Source organism: Hyaena hyaena, unplaced genomic scaffold (assembly GCF_003009895.1).
Source record: "Hyaena hyaena isolate Hyena2069 unplaced genomic scaffold, ASM300989v1 scaffold_149, whole genome shotgun sequence".
Taxonomy (NCBI): domain Eukaryota; kingdom Metazoa; phylum Chordata; class Mammalia; order Carnivora; family Hyaenidae; genus Hyaena; species Hyaena hyaena.
The window spans coordinates 354,651-369,760 of record NW_024080781.1 but is presented as its reverse complement, the minus strand read 5'-3'; the positions used below and the strand labels follow the sequence as shown (position 1 = coordinate 369,760).

Here is a 15,110-nt window from a genome sequence, read left to right as displayed (position 1 = left end):
TGTCATATTTTCTCCTTTGTACAACAGGTCACAACATCCCCTAGGTTAAGTCATACTATATTTTAAAAATCAAATGTCACGCCTCCACTAAGGTTTCAGGAACTTTCCACTAGGAATATGTATGATCTTGCTGGAGAAGCTGCATTGAGAGTAGTAAATCAAGGTCATGTTTCCTTTTGACTTGATGTGGGTCTCCTATATCAACATGCAACCACAGAGCAAGTATCTCTCTGCCGCCACCCATACTGCCTCTCTTTGAAGACCCTGGCCTTCATCATCTTCCGCACCCTCAGGCAGGGAAACTGCAAGGCCTTACCGCAGACGTTAGCCGTGCAAGAATTTCATCACTGCTTTCTTCTGAGTCTTCGATTTTCTGATGAGACCTGTGAAAAACCAAGAATAATTTACTCTTAGTTTTGGTTGCTCAATTATCTACCAAGTTACGGAGAACACAGGGCAAATAAGGGCATTATTGTTTAATATGTTAGTGAAAGTGCCCATGCAAATAACGTGGTGTCAATAATGCCAGGGGACACAACTCTGTTGTAGGCCAACTGTTCCTTCAGGATCAATTAGCAAGAACCCCTTTATCATATACCAATTAAATCCTGAGGATAGAGTATATGTTTCCTAATGATATCACACAATAGTCCTGACACGATAGATTTACAAATGTGGGCATGCACAAAGCATAAGCAGATGTGAATGGAAGGTGGTTAGGTACTAGAGTTCCCTCCTCGTCTAAATCCAGATTTTGAAAATCTGAAACATGAATTTTCCACTACATCTGTGTTTCACCCAAAACAGATTTGTTTTGAAATGGTCTATTACAGGCCTAATACTGTGACAGGAATTATGTAGAATATAATAGCCGCAGAAGCACAGCACTCCTTTTTAAAATACCTGACCCTGGTTGAGAAACCAAGAAAATTATTCATATACTAAATAACTAAAGAGGCATATAACATATAGTATATGATCAGTCTATTTAGGAAAATCATCTTTGCAAGGTAATTCATAAAAAAATTTTCACCACATTATATACTAACATAAAATTATCTACTCCTTTTTTTTATTGAAGTATGTTTGACACATAATATTATACTAGTTTCAGGTGTACTAAAATTGTCTACTTAAAGCAAACTATAAAATGAAATTTTTTCTCTGGTCAAAGAAAAAAATTAATACCAACTGAATATATGTAATTGTTTCCCTGATCTATTTCCACAGCAATCCCTTTCACCACCTTCTGTGGACTTGGAGGCATTGGTGGTAATTGCCCTGCAGGGCAGTGTTATCAGAACGGCAATCCAATGATTGATTTCAATCTCGGAAACTGCAGTGGGCCAGCCGAAGCGCTCGCCTCGCAGGCCAGGAGGGCTAAAGAGAAACTCTTTAAGAAGGGAAAAACGAGTTGGATCAATTCTGGCATTGGCTTCCTGTTCCTATGTTTTTCAAACCATTTACAAGAAAAAAAAAACACCCTCTAAATCAGAGCAGTGAATGAAAAACTATCACCTTTTACAAGAACTGCATGATACGGGTAGGAAGCGGTGCCGATGTTGTCAAGTACCTTAATTACCTGTGATGCAAAGCGTTTGAAATGTTAGCTAATAATCTGCTCAATAAAAACAGTGAGAACTGAGCATTCTAACTTCCCTTATTCCCAAAAAAGCGAGCTACCTTCATAATGACTACTTTGAACAATGAACTTTGTTATTACAATGATCTATTCACAAGGTTTCCGTGTACACGAAGTTATCCTGAGAAGAGATTTGCAACCCTTTATAACCTAAGCCAACAAACCAGGTTTCTATGATTAAGCTGAGGTGACCGAACAGATGTGACAGGAAATTAAGAGCCAAATGCACTGGGCACAAGAGCACCAAGCAAGGGCTTTGGCGCCTGCCTGTGCCTGCCGTGAAGCGGGGGTTGGTCATGCCGGCTCATGTCTCTCAGACCCCAGCACATAGCTGAGCGATTAGTTCACGGGTGTGAGAGATTTTGCACCAGCACAGATTCCGTCATGAAGGTGTTTTCAACAAACTGCTGAAAGGAACTCACAATTCCAAGGCAAGTTCCTGTGTGTGTGTGACTGATAATGCCTACTTCATGAGTAATGGCTGAGCCGTTGCTGGTTTATTGACAAATAATTGAGTCCCTGTTCAGAAGCAGAACTACCTACAGTCATTCTTCCAGCACAAGACATACCTTGGCATGCCAAAAGCATTTTTTAATGTTTATTTATTTATTTTTGAGAGAGAAGCAGAGAGAGAGGGAGGCAGAGAATCCAAAATAGGCTCCTCTTTGTCACGGCAGAGCCCAATGTAGGACTTGAACTCAAGAACCATGATACTATGACCTGAGCTGAGATCAAGAGTGAGACACTTAATCAACTGAGCCACCCGGAGGTCCTGGCAAAACTGTCTGAGAAATAAGTGCAGGAACTCTGTGTAAGACAGACAGACAGATGACCCCCCAAGAACTGTCTTGTAGCCCTCATCCCATTGTTACCACCACAACACCACGATTTGTGAGCAGAACTCCCAAGTCTTTCTCCAGCCCCGTATCTCCTGTGAGCTCACCTTCTTTTATTATCTACAGTCAAAGGGGTGGTGGGTGGCAATTCCAGGAAGCTTATTTTCACCCACATGGGGATCTTCTAGGCTCCTTGAAGTCAGCATAACTTACCTTGTACTTCTATTGCCTCCTGCCTTCACTGTTTCTACCAGCACCTCTCACGACTCAGCTCCATGGTCACTATGTGGCCGTTTCCTTCAGTTCTCTCCCTGTTAAGTCTCACTGACAGTTGAGGTCCTCTGCTTCTCTTACATGAATTACTTCTGTTATCTTCTAACCAGCTTGTCTCTGGCTTCTCCTCTCGCGCCCAATCTGCTCTAGATACCAGGATTATCTTTCTAAAACTCAGACTTGGTCCTGCTCTTTTCTGAGTTCAAACCAAGCATTATCCCACCACCTACTGAAAGCTCTAGAATTCAGAAATACTCTTCCTTTCCTACTAACATGCCCCATCCCCCGCCCCCCCCCCCCCCCCCCCCCCCACCAGCAGGCAACTGCATCTGACCTGGCATAGAGGAAGGTTTTAGGAACAGGTATGGTAGTAACAGGCAAACAGTGGAAGAGCTTAGAAAGAGGGAAGGGTAAAATTAAATTAAAAGAAAAAGATAAAGAAAAAGGAAAGAGGGAAGGGTAACACCTAACCATTCACCTTCCTTCCTCACCACTATGTCCCCTTCCCTGCTCTATGCCAAAATGCCCAGAAAAAACAGACTCTCTTTCCCTAGCAAATGTATTTTTATGAAATAAGACAAATTCTGATTTTATGTGTATAAATACAGGTTACTGCAACCCGGTGAAGACAAAGTTCTCACATATCAAATCAAAACAGATCATCAAACAGGGCAAAGGAGAATAAAGGAAAGAATCAATTGCAATACTTATATAGTTTCCCATTATTACTAAACGGGATCATTGTACAGGAGAGAAAGAGAGAGGCTCTGTGTGGTTTGTCAGTGCTTAGAGACAGGAAGCAAAGAAACCCTGGCTGGAATCAGCAGGTAATGGCAGTGACAAGTGACAGGCAGAAAGAGAAAAGGAGTGACCCCAGGAAGGAAGACCCATCCCAGAGTGCTTGCGGCAGCAGGAAGCTCGGGCCCAGCAGGCACTACAAATTTCAAATTCCCATGGCTGCTTCTCAAGGTCTCTGCCTAAGCCAGGCCTAAGCCAGGCCAGGCCCAGCAATTCTCCAACAGAAAGTGCGGAGTCCTGTTGCCGTGGGCAGATGTCTTCAGACGTTTTAGAGGTCTGTGGTATCTAAGAGTGCGAATATGAGGACACAGGAATAGCAAAAGCTGCCTTTGTCCCTTTAACCATCAAACATAAGACATTATCATTCTACCCATTCCCCACTGAAGACAAAACGAAACCAATCCCTGACCTCTCTACAGTCTTTCTCATCTTAATCAATGACAACCCCATCCTTCCAGTTGCAAGCCATGCTTGATCCCTGCTCTCTTATACTCCACACTGTATGCATCCTGCAATCCCACTGGCTCTACCTTCAAGGTGTATCTCCCATTTGCTATCTCCCACTTCTCACCACTTCTACCACCACCACCTCTGTTGTCCCAGGCACCAGATCTCTTACCCAGGCCCGGAAGCCAGAGTGGTCTTGTTAATATGTAAATCAGATCATGTTTCTCCTCTGCTCCAAATCCTCAAATGACTCCCCATGTCCATCAGTATAACACATAAGTCTTTACATTGGCTGACGCCTCACCCTCTCTTCACACCTGCTTTGCCTTTAATGCTTCTGCCTTTGACCTCTGCACTGGCTATCCCCCACAACCTTTGCACCGTTCCCCTAGAACACTTCCCTCAGATTATGCCTTCACAGCCTCGAGGTCTCTGTCAGCTTCTTGAAGAGGCCTTTCCTGACCCATATCTACATTCCTCATTTCCTGCTTTATGCATCTCCATAAAGTTTCTACCTTTAACCAACATAAATCTGTCATTTACGAAATGTCTGTCCTCTCCTACTAGGCTCCATGGGAATAGATATTTCCGTTTTATTCATGGTGACATCCCCCAACACTTAGAACACAACCTAGTACCAAAGAGGTATTCAGTATAAAGCTGTTGAATAAATGAACTGAGTACCTGAACCTTCAAGAAAGGCTCTGCTATGAATCACCACCCTGGGACCACTGCTACACAAGGTATTAGCTTGTTACCTGTAGTCACCACAACTGAAAGACCCTGCTTATACTCAGAAACACCTTCCCTTAGCTGCTCCATCATTCTCCCAGGTCCCTGCAGCAATTCTGTCTTTTAGTGACCTACTATTCATTCAAACTCAACAATGACTTTCTTAATTCAAATACCAAGGACCCAGTAACTCTGAAAATCTCTTAAATGAAGTAAGAGCAATAAAGGTGAGGATCACCCCCACCTCCTCATCTTCCTCTAACAAATAATTGGTACAGACATAGTGACCGTTTCCAACCCAGCCAACTATTTGACAATCATTTGCACAATTCATCCTGCATTAGAAAAGAACAGGAAGTCTCCACCCAAGAATGTCTCCCAACACAAACTCTCAGCTGCTGTGAGGGTTAAACAGTCCCCTAGTGTTGAGTTCTAATAAAGAGCCTTAGGAGGCAGGACCCAGGGCCTATTATCTAGGTGACACAATTTGTTTTATACCAGTCAGGCTCAATATAATTTCTAACAACTTGGATTTGATTTTACTGGTACCCGTGCAGGACTTCCCAAAATTCTTAGTGAGAATTCCTTCATGAGAATTAGGATAATGGATTTGAGATCATTACAACTAGCCTTTTTTAAAAAAAATTAATGTTTATTTACTTTTGAGAGAGACAGAATATGAGTGGAGAAGAGGCAGAGAAAGAGGGAGACACAGAATCCAAAGCAGGCTCCAGTCTTGGGACTTGAACCCACAAACCATGAGATTATGACCAGAGCCAAAGCAACTGAGCCACCCAAGCACCCCCAATTAGGTTTTTAAAAATAAATCTCAGTTGGTTAAGCGTCCAACTCTTGATTTTGATTCAGGTCATGATCTCACTATTCTTGAGGTCGAGCCTCATGTTGGGTTCTGTGCCGACAGCATGGAGCCTACTTGGAATTCTCTCACTCCCTCTCTCCCTGTCCCTCCCTCACTCATGCTCTCTCTCCCTCTCACTCTCAAAAAATAAACATTTAAAAAAAAATAAAGCTTGCCATACATCTCCTATATAATAGATAGAACCCACATTCCTCAACCAGATTTTACCAAAACATTTTGTGTCTTAAGATTCAAGAGCAACCAACACCATCGGGGAGTTAGAAAATCCTACTTTATTTTTAACTGGAAGACATTTCCTGGTATTTCAGGTTGGAAAACTGGAAGCATTCTATTATAGAAACAGTATCCAAATAATACCACTTTACATTTGTATATTGATACAACTTCAAAAATGTACATGTTCTGTCTATCCATCTACGTACATCTCACTACTGAATAGCATATGTGGCCTGCCAAGAGGTACCACCACACAACCCTGTTCCTATAGGAAATTGTGTTACATATCTATTTTATGGTTGCTGGAATGCAAAGATTTGGAGTAATTCAAGAGGTGGAGACTGCCTACGTGGCACATGCCAAACAGCCGAGGTGTTCTCCATGACCTTCCAGACATACCTGTGCCAACACTATACTGAGCACAGGCATGGTGCCCAGTACAGAGGACCCTAACAATGGGAGATGTAGCCTCAGCCACCTTTCACATAAAATGCTATTCCTGTCCTCTAGGGGTTTCGTTTGTGTCGGGGTGTTTCTTATATACACATGACACCTTGACCTTCATATTAAACAGAGATATTCTAGATTGGGACGCCTATCTTCAAATCAGAATTCTGACAGGGCAGAATCTGTTGTAGGGGAATGTCAGGCAGTCTTGTTCATTACTTCCCACCATCACCTGCCTTCCCTCCCGCACCAAAGGCAGGCTGATGTTGAGCTGCCCTGTGCTATTTGGTTTAGACAAACTAGAGGGAAATACAACATTCATCACAGACCAGAGATTACCTTTGTTAGAGGCTGATGAAATTATAGAGCATGGAAAAAGCCAGAACCAAGACAAACTATACAGGAACCAAGACAATACTATACATGATCCCACAGCAAACAAGAGATGCCCAATAAACACCTATATGAAAACAAAACATTCAGTGGGTTTAGCAAAATCCATCTCTAAGATCCTCTGCCAACACAAGTGAGAGTCTCTTAGCCTGATCGAAGATTGTCAGAGGCCAATTCTTGGGAGAAGTGATATCCAGGGTGAGGTTCTGATGGGTAATGAGTGGCCCTGAAACTGCAGCAGGGTTATCAGGACCAGGAAGTGGGAAACGGCAGGAGATAAAGCCAAGGCCAGACCAGTCAGGGCCTCATTTGATACTGCTAAAGAGTTTTTGTCTTGTGCTGAGGGCTATGAACTTTGCTGTAGAGCAAATTAAAGATGGATTGAGAAGTAACTAGAAGAAGAAATAAGATCAAAGATAGGTTGGTTTCTTGTTATTACGATTGAGGGAATCATTTGTTTGGTGAAGGAGAAGAGCCAACAGAGAGAGATGGAGAAAGCAGGAAAGGAAAGACTCCAGGGAGGCACAGGACTCACAGCCCAGCAAGAAGAATGAGTCTTGGGTAGAAAGAGGGGCTCCCTCCTCCACCAACTGAGAAGGAATGATGGTAAGTCAGCTGACAATACCACAGCTCACATTCTCCTAGGACAACCCAGAGTCCATTCCACACTTGCTGTCAGGCAAGGAAACTTCAGGGACTTTCTCTTACAGAAATATTTCCTGGGGCAGATTTGAAATTTTTCTTCCTTAGAAATCATTGACAGAAAATCCTAGACACTAGCAAAGGGAATGCTCCTCAAGGATCACAAACTCCATCTCCACTATTTCTAGTACCTACTGATCCCAGGAGGATATAAAAGGTGTCATACTGGACACTCAAGAACTGTCCCTTCTATAACACCTATATTCTGGACACTGTTTTGCTTAACAAAGCAAATTCTTATGACAAAGAAAAAGTGGGATGGTGGAAGAATGAGAATTCGATTTTTCTTGAGATCTTGATATCACGAACACAAATACCTATTCGACCTTCTAAAGAGAAGTTAATTTTTCATAGGCTCAGGCTACTAGTTGGGCTTACAGGGGCAACTTACCAAACACTAGTAAAATGTGTTGTGACAGGTTTCACTGAGGGTCCAGGATACATCTGAATAAAATTAGTTATTACTGATATCTCCTTTTTGCATTTTATTTTTAAATTTTATTTAAATCCATGCTAGTTAACATATAGTATAATAATGATTTCAGGAGTAGAATCCAGTGATTCGTCACTTCCATACAACACCCAGGGCTCATCCCAACAAGTGCCCTCCTTAATGTCCATCGCCCACGTAGCCAATTCCACCACCCAACACCCTCAAGCAACCCTCAGCTTGTTCTCTGTATTTGAGGCTCTCTTATAATTTGGCTTCCTGTTTTTATCTTATTTATCCATCCCTTCCCCTATGTTCATCTGTCCCCTATGTTCATATGTTTTGTTTCTTTAATTCCATATATGAATGAAACCGTAAGATATTTTTCTTGCTTGGACTTATTTCACTTAGCACAGTAAATTCTAGTTCCATCCACATTGATACGAATGGCCTTTTTGCATTTTATATTGAAGATTTGAGGATTAATAGTTAATATTTAATTAAACAGCCGAATTTCAAATACTAACACAACCAGGCCTAAAAGTTCCATTTTTCTTAAAATTCCTTTACTACTTTTAAATAAAGATGTTCTCTGATAAAAATATGCAATCTGTTCTCACACCTACAATAAGCCTTTTCTGTAAACAATGGAAATTTTTGAGGGCTTAGTGTTTCCTTGGGAGAGGGGGTGATGAGTAATAACAAAGACTAAGACCAGCTGATTTTATAGTGTTTTTATACAAACAATTTAAAATAGTAAATGGAAATTTTCTTCACCTATGATCCTATACAAAACTTATGCCAGGTTTCATTATGAAATTTTTTGAGGAATACTAAAAAAATGTTTACTCATCCAGTATTAATTTCTTCTTCCCTAAAGAGCACAAAATGAGAATCTAATTAGGAAAAGTCAGGAATATAAAAGGTGGGTTTGGGACATAGGAACAGCAGACTTGAAGTTGATCTCCCAGTTAGAAGGGGTTAATCCAGCACCATGTCAAAAATCAAGGATGCCAACGCATTTCTCATCTTGCTTCTACACATCAGGTAGAAAAGGAAAAGTTAGGCAGGATCAGGAGGTGACAGGGTAGTGGGTGGTGGTGGCATTGGCGTATGTAGAGTGTCAAGGGGAGACAGGGATCTGTATTTTGGAAATTATTACTATGCGGCTGATATTAAATACATGACAAGGTGAGGGCACAGTCAGAGTGAGAGTAGAGAAAGAAGGCTTAGGACTGAGTTCCAAGACACTCCCTGTTCAGAGGTCAATGCTACCAAAAGCAGGTTTTATTATTATGCAGGTATAGTCAACAGATAAGGAGATGACTGCCACTGAAGATAAGTCAGTTTGAGGAGGATTAATGTCTTAATAATATTGAGTCTTGGGGCACCTGGGTGGCTTAGCTGGTTAAGTGTCCACTTCTTGATTTTGGCTCAGGTCATTATCTCACACTTTGGGAGACTGAGCTCCAAACAGGGCTCCCTCCTGAGTGCAGAGGCTGCTTGAGATTCTCTCTCTTCCTCTCTCTCTCTCTCTCTCTCTCTGCCCCTCCCACCTCTTTCAAAATAAATAAATAAATATTAACAAAATAGGTTAAGTAGTCCAACCCACTAACATGGAGAGATCCTCTACTTAAGCCTTATTTGTTCTTTTTTTTCCATTAGACTTAGGAAGTATCATGTACAGCTCTTACACACTTTTTTAGATTGTATCTAAGTATTTCATAACATTTTGGGGGCCAGTATTTAGAAACATAATTTTTGTAAATTGACCTTGTATCTTGTGAACTTGCTAAACATACTATTCATTAGTTCTAATAGGTTTTCTGTAGATTCCTTGAGATTTTCTATCTACATATCATCTGCAAAGAGAGGTGGCTTTACTTTTTTCCTAATTTGTATATCTTTTATTTATCTTGCCTTATTACACTGACCAGTGAAGAGAAGTGATTAAAAGGAGATACATTAGCCTTAATCCCAATCTTGGTGAGAAAGCATTCAGTCTCTCACCATTAAGTACAAGCATAGATTTTATGTAAGGTTTTATCAGATTATATAAGTTTCCTTTTATTTACAGTTTCTGAGAATTTTTTTATCATGAATGGATACTGAATTTTTTTAAATGCGTTCTCTGCATCTATGGAATTTATCATACAGTTTTTCTTTTTAGATTAAATCTGGTGAATTACATTGATGATTTTTAAACTCTGAACCATCCTTCTTCTAACATTTTTTAATTTTTTTTGAGAGACAGAGAGAGTCAGAGTGTGAGCGGGGAAAGGGGTAGAGACAGTAGGAGTTACAGAATCTGAAACAGGCTCCAGGCTCTGAGCCGTCAGCACAGAGCTTGACACAGGGCTCAAACTCACAAACTGCGAGATTATGACCTGAGCCAAAGTCGGACGCTTAACCGACTGAGCCACCCAGGCCCCCTGAATCATCCTTTTACTTCTGGGATAAACTCCTGTTTCTCATGATGTATTATCACTTTTATATATTGCTGGATCCCATTTACTAATATTTGTGGAGGAAGATTCTGGTTTTCACATTTGTTTCTCTTTCTGAATTTTGTCCTAGTAATTCCGGCCTCATAAAAAATGAGACCTTACTTACGTATGGTCGTATCACCACAGAGTCAAGCACAAACTTGTACCTCACACAAACCAAACGGACAGTAAATGCCTGTTGAGAAAGAGTATTGGTGACAAGAGGTTGCCTTTTCCCAGACCTTCTTCTCCTTGTCCCTTCTACTTACCTGAGGAAAGGAGCAAATTCAATTATCTAGGGACTCCAGATTCTCTTCCAATTTAAATGTTCATGAAGCTACATGTATGCAATTCCAGAAGTGTCAGTTATGCAGCGGTAAGTACGTTTGATAAAATCTTTGTCATAATGGTATTAATCTGGCTTCTTTGCATAGTACTTTGCAACTTTGATTGAATTAGCTTTCACATTATTTATCACTTATCCAAGCTCTTTCTGTACGGCTGACTTTAGAACTGTGGATTTCAACTTTGGTGTACATTAGCCTTACTAAAACTTTACAAAATGTATGGATATGTGGGTCTCATCTGTCCATCCCAAGCCTGATAATAGTAGATCTCCAATTATACCTCCTTATTTTTGAGAGGACCATGGTTGAGAACCATTGCCACAGAGGTCACTTCCAAGTTCACTTCCTGCCTTCTATTCACCTAACTGTCACCAACTACAAAGATCTGTCCCTTTGGCAAGTTAGGTAACCCTCCTTGCCTCAGTTCCATCATCTGTAACTTCAAACTGCTGTTGTGAGCAGGGAGTATTAACCAGTACTACTGCTATTGATTTTTTATTGTTGTCATGGCCAGAGCAAGCTTATGCCTAGTGACTAAGCCAGTTCTTCCCCAGTTTTTAAATAGGGGGGAGGCTCTTTTACATAGAAATGGATTACAGACCCATCAACTCCCTATGTGTTGATAATGCCAACACATGACATAAATGTTACTGTGAATCCAAGCAACAAATATTTTCTTTTGTATCACCCATGTACAGTTAAGTCATCCTCTCTTCAATGTAAAGATAATGTTTGTCTTTTCTGTGGGTTTACACACCCCTGCGATCAGTCTGAGACTTGCTCCCCACCCTTCCCAAAGTCTGAGTTCCTCTCGCTGTGACTCACTGCTTCAGCCACATCAAGCTGCCTTGCACTGCCTCAACATGCCACCGTTTTCCATAATGCCAGGCCCTGCACACCGTTCCTTCTTCTCAAGTATCCATTTGCTTCTCTGTCTAGAACATGAAATCATGAGTGCTAATAAATTCATCTTAATCCACTGGACTGAGATTTCCCTAGAGGTGGTTGGTTAAGAATCTGAAGGTTAAAATACCATTCAGTTAAGCACACTGCTAAATAACAGTGAACACGTTTTTGTTTATATGGCTTTTTAAATAGTGAGAATCAGGAAATGTCAGCCTGGGATGCCATGAGAGGGAGCTGTTTCAACACAGGCTGAGGGGCTCAAGAGGAGGTCTGTGGAAGCCATAACCAGACCTCAGGATCATCAGCAATGCCAGTAGGCACCCAGGAGGGCACATCAGCCAGGCGCGACCAAGAGGCACTGGTCGAGCCAAGATGGACAGACCCCATTTATACCAGTCCCAGGCTCCACAGCAGATGCCAAAGAACACCCCAGTTACACCTTAGGGGCCATTCAGGAAATGGCTGTCCATCCACCAGGCAAAATCAGCAGGGATGGGAAAGGGCCCACTCTGAGCAGAGAGCCTCCTCTACCAGGGTTAAGAGACTCATACATTTACCACACCCCAGAGGTTGTCTTGTTGAGGAACAGGGCGTGGGCACAGACTGAACCTTTTTACCAAAAGGGTGCTAAACGGCTTTTAAAATTACCTTATTAGAATAATTTTACTGGATTAGCCTAAAATCAAGGGGTTTCTTTTCTTTCTTTCTGGCTATCTCACAAGATAGAGGCTCAGTGGACAACAAACAAGAAATTGCTTAGAGGAAGAAAGAAGATGTTACATTCTTCTTTACATGTCTGAGTGTAGGGGAGTTAAAATTTAGCAATCCTCTAGCACTCTTTTAATGACAGTTTAAATGTTAACTGCCTTGTAATTGGAGACTGTAGTTTCACGTACTAGAGGTTCACAGGCTCTGTCCATTCAGAGCACTGCCACTCCCACCCGTGGTAAGCAGGCACCTGCCGTAATGGCGGCTGTACTGAAATAACCAAGCTTTCTCACAGCCTACATTCTCCAATTTCCCACTAGTTCTGAAGGAACCATTAGGCTGCCTTTCCCTATGCTGTTACTTCAGCATCCCAAATGAACACACGGCCTAACCCCTACATACACACACACACACACACTTTAAAAAAATTTTTTTAAACCAAGAATGAGAAAAAAGTCCATTCTAGATTACCTGATTTGGCTTTCAGTTTGAATAAAATACCATGACTGTTATTTTTTTCTCCTAGAGATAGTGCCCTCGACAACTGGCTCACTCACTTCTTTCAAATTATCTACTCCGTGTGGATATAAAAGTTATTTTGTATAGAACAGGAATTTTGTTTCCTCAAATTAACCTAAAAACCTACAGCAGCTCCATTTCCCATCCTGCTTCAAATATTCTTTTCTAAATGGAAAAAAGATCCACAAAATGCATTTTACAGAATTGTGTTTACATAGAGATATTAAATGGTTCCCTTGCATACTTTTACAGAGATACAGAAGAGAGCACATTAGAGGGACCTAATGTAGAACTGCATACACAGACTGTAAGAGCCTTCAAACATCAAAAAGGATATTAATAGGAACATAGGACAAGGTTTTCAGCTCGAGAATGGGCAACACAAATTAATGAATCAAGAGGACTTTAGAAGGCATTTCAGTAAAATAGATAAAAATGTATTAGCAGGGCAGAATGAACAACACAGGTCTAAGAATGACATAGAAGAATGGAAATTTTTCTTGATACAAACAGGAAAAACCCTAAGTTACAAAAACTCAGACACCAAATTGGAGACATTGTGGAAGTTTTGTGGTCAAGGTAGGACTTGGGCTCCCCCTTGGGGGGGTGGGTAGAATTTGACTAGAAAAGCAAAGAGGCAGAGGAAGGAGCAGAGTATCACAGGGGCATGAGGGAATAAAAAGGTGTGAGGTGGGGGTGAGAATGAATGGAGATCACCAGATGAGACCAGAAGTTACCATGGGATCACATGCATTGAGCCACACGAAGGCTGTGCCATTACAGCTTGAAGAACACATTGTCCATGGGCACCTTTTCTCTAACCAGAATTTTTTTCAAGTCTGGATAACCTAAACTTGGCCTTTCTAAAATATGGCCAAAAACTTTACCCTGAAAGGTATGCTTATAAGTCTAACATATAAAAAATGATACACACACATATTATATACATATATGCACACACACATACATATACACACAGATATACACACACATGCATAGACACATACACACATACATATATGCACATACCTATACACACATACACACACACCTATAAATACATATACACACATACCTATACACACATACATGCACATATGCATACACATACATATACACACACCTATACACACATACATACACATACTTATATACACCCACACATACACACACAAACACATACACATATATACATATATGCACATACATACATATACATACACATGCACATATATACACCTACACATATATACACACATATATGCACACACAGTTCCTGACACAAGTACACATGTATACACGCAATACATATAAACACATATACATACATATACATAGAGATAAACACATATTTATAGATACATATATACATATAGATACACACATATATACATCTATTTCTAGATACACATATACATACGTGTATCTATATATATGTGTGTGTGTGTATCTATCTATCTCTATCTATCTATCTATCTATATATATATATATATATACCTCCCTCTAGAAGAGACTTTCAATGGTTCATTAATTTTATATTTAGTACTTATAATATGGGACAGATGGATCCGTAGCTCCCCAATGACAATTTCCCCAGAGGAATTACCACTCCCAGTGTACATGTTCACACCAACAACAAAAAATCTGCTGATAAACAAGTCATGCTCTGGTGATTCTCAACTCCAGAGGCATGATATTTGTGTTCAGGGACCGGGGTGACAAAAGACTGCAAGTAATCTGGAATTAATATTAGAAACCAAATTTTGAAAATAATTTTTAGAACCTAGAGTAGACACAGGGTTTCCCTATAAGAAAGTCATCTCTGATCCGCTTGCTAAGTCAGGTAGAAAGTGCTGGAGCTGAATCATGAGGACTGCCTGCAAGTTTATTTTAGCTGCCCTTATGCCCCTGCTCACCTATGTATGCCCGTGGGATTGCATACACTTCCATGTTGTGTTCAGGACGGGAAATGGTTAAGAAGAGCTGTAGGAGAATGCCAGCTTCACAGAGTCCATGCAAGTCATAGCCATCTCCAGCTCAAAAGCACAGCACTCCTTCTTGGATAGCTTGTTCAAGTTTATTAAAATGCACTTTGACTTTTCTCAGGAAATTCTGACCTCCATTAAAAGCATATTATACTATGGGACGCCTGGGTGGCTCAGTCACTTAAGCATCTGACTTCGGCTCAGGTCATGATCTCACAGTTAGTGGGTTCGAGCCCCATGTCGGGCTTTGTGCTAACAGCTAGCTCAGAGCCTGAGCCTATCTTTGGATTCTGTGTCTCCGTCTCTCTCTGACCCTCCCCTGCTCATGCTGTCTCTATCTCTCTCTCAAAAATAAATAAAAC

The 15,110-nt window shown here is 40.9% G+C and overlaps 1 protein-coding gene across 2 annotated transcripts in view; it reads right to left on the bottom strand.

The window, feature by feature from the left end:
• The window catches only part of RAPGEF5 (Rap guanine nucleotide exchange factor 5), a 223,580-nt gene that overhangs the window by 158,661 nt on the left and 49,809 nt on the right, over positions 1-15,110 (bottom strand). For both annotated transcript variants that reach the window (XM_039238850.1, XM_039238851.1), the window contains one exon: positions 317-383. In XM_039238850.1, the coding sequence (XP_039094781.1) occupies positions 317-383 (67 nt within the window). The remainder of the gene's footprint in view (positions 1-316; positions 384-15,110) is intronic.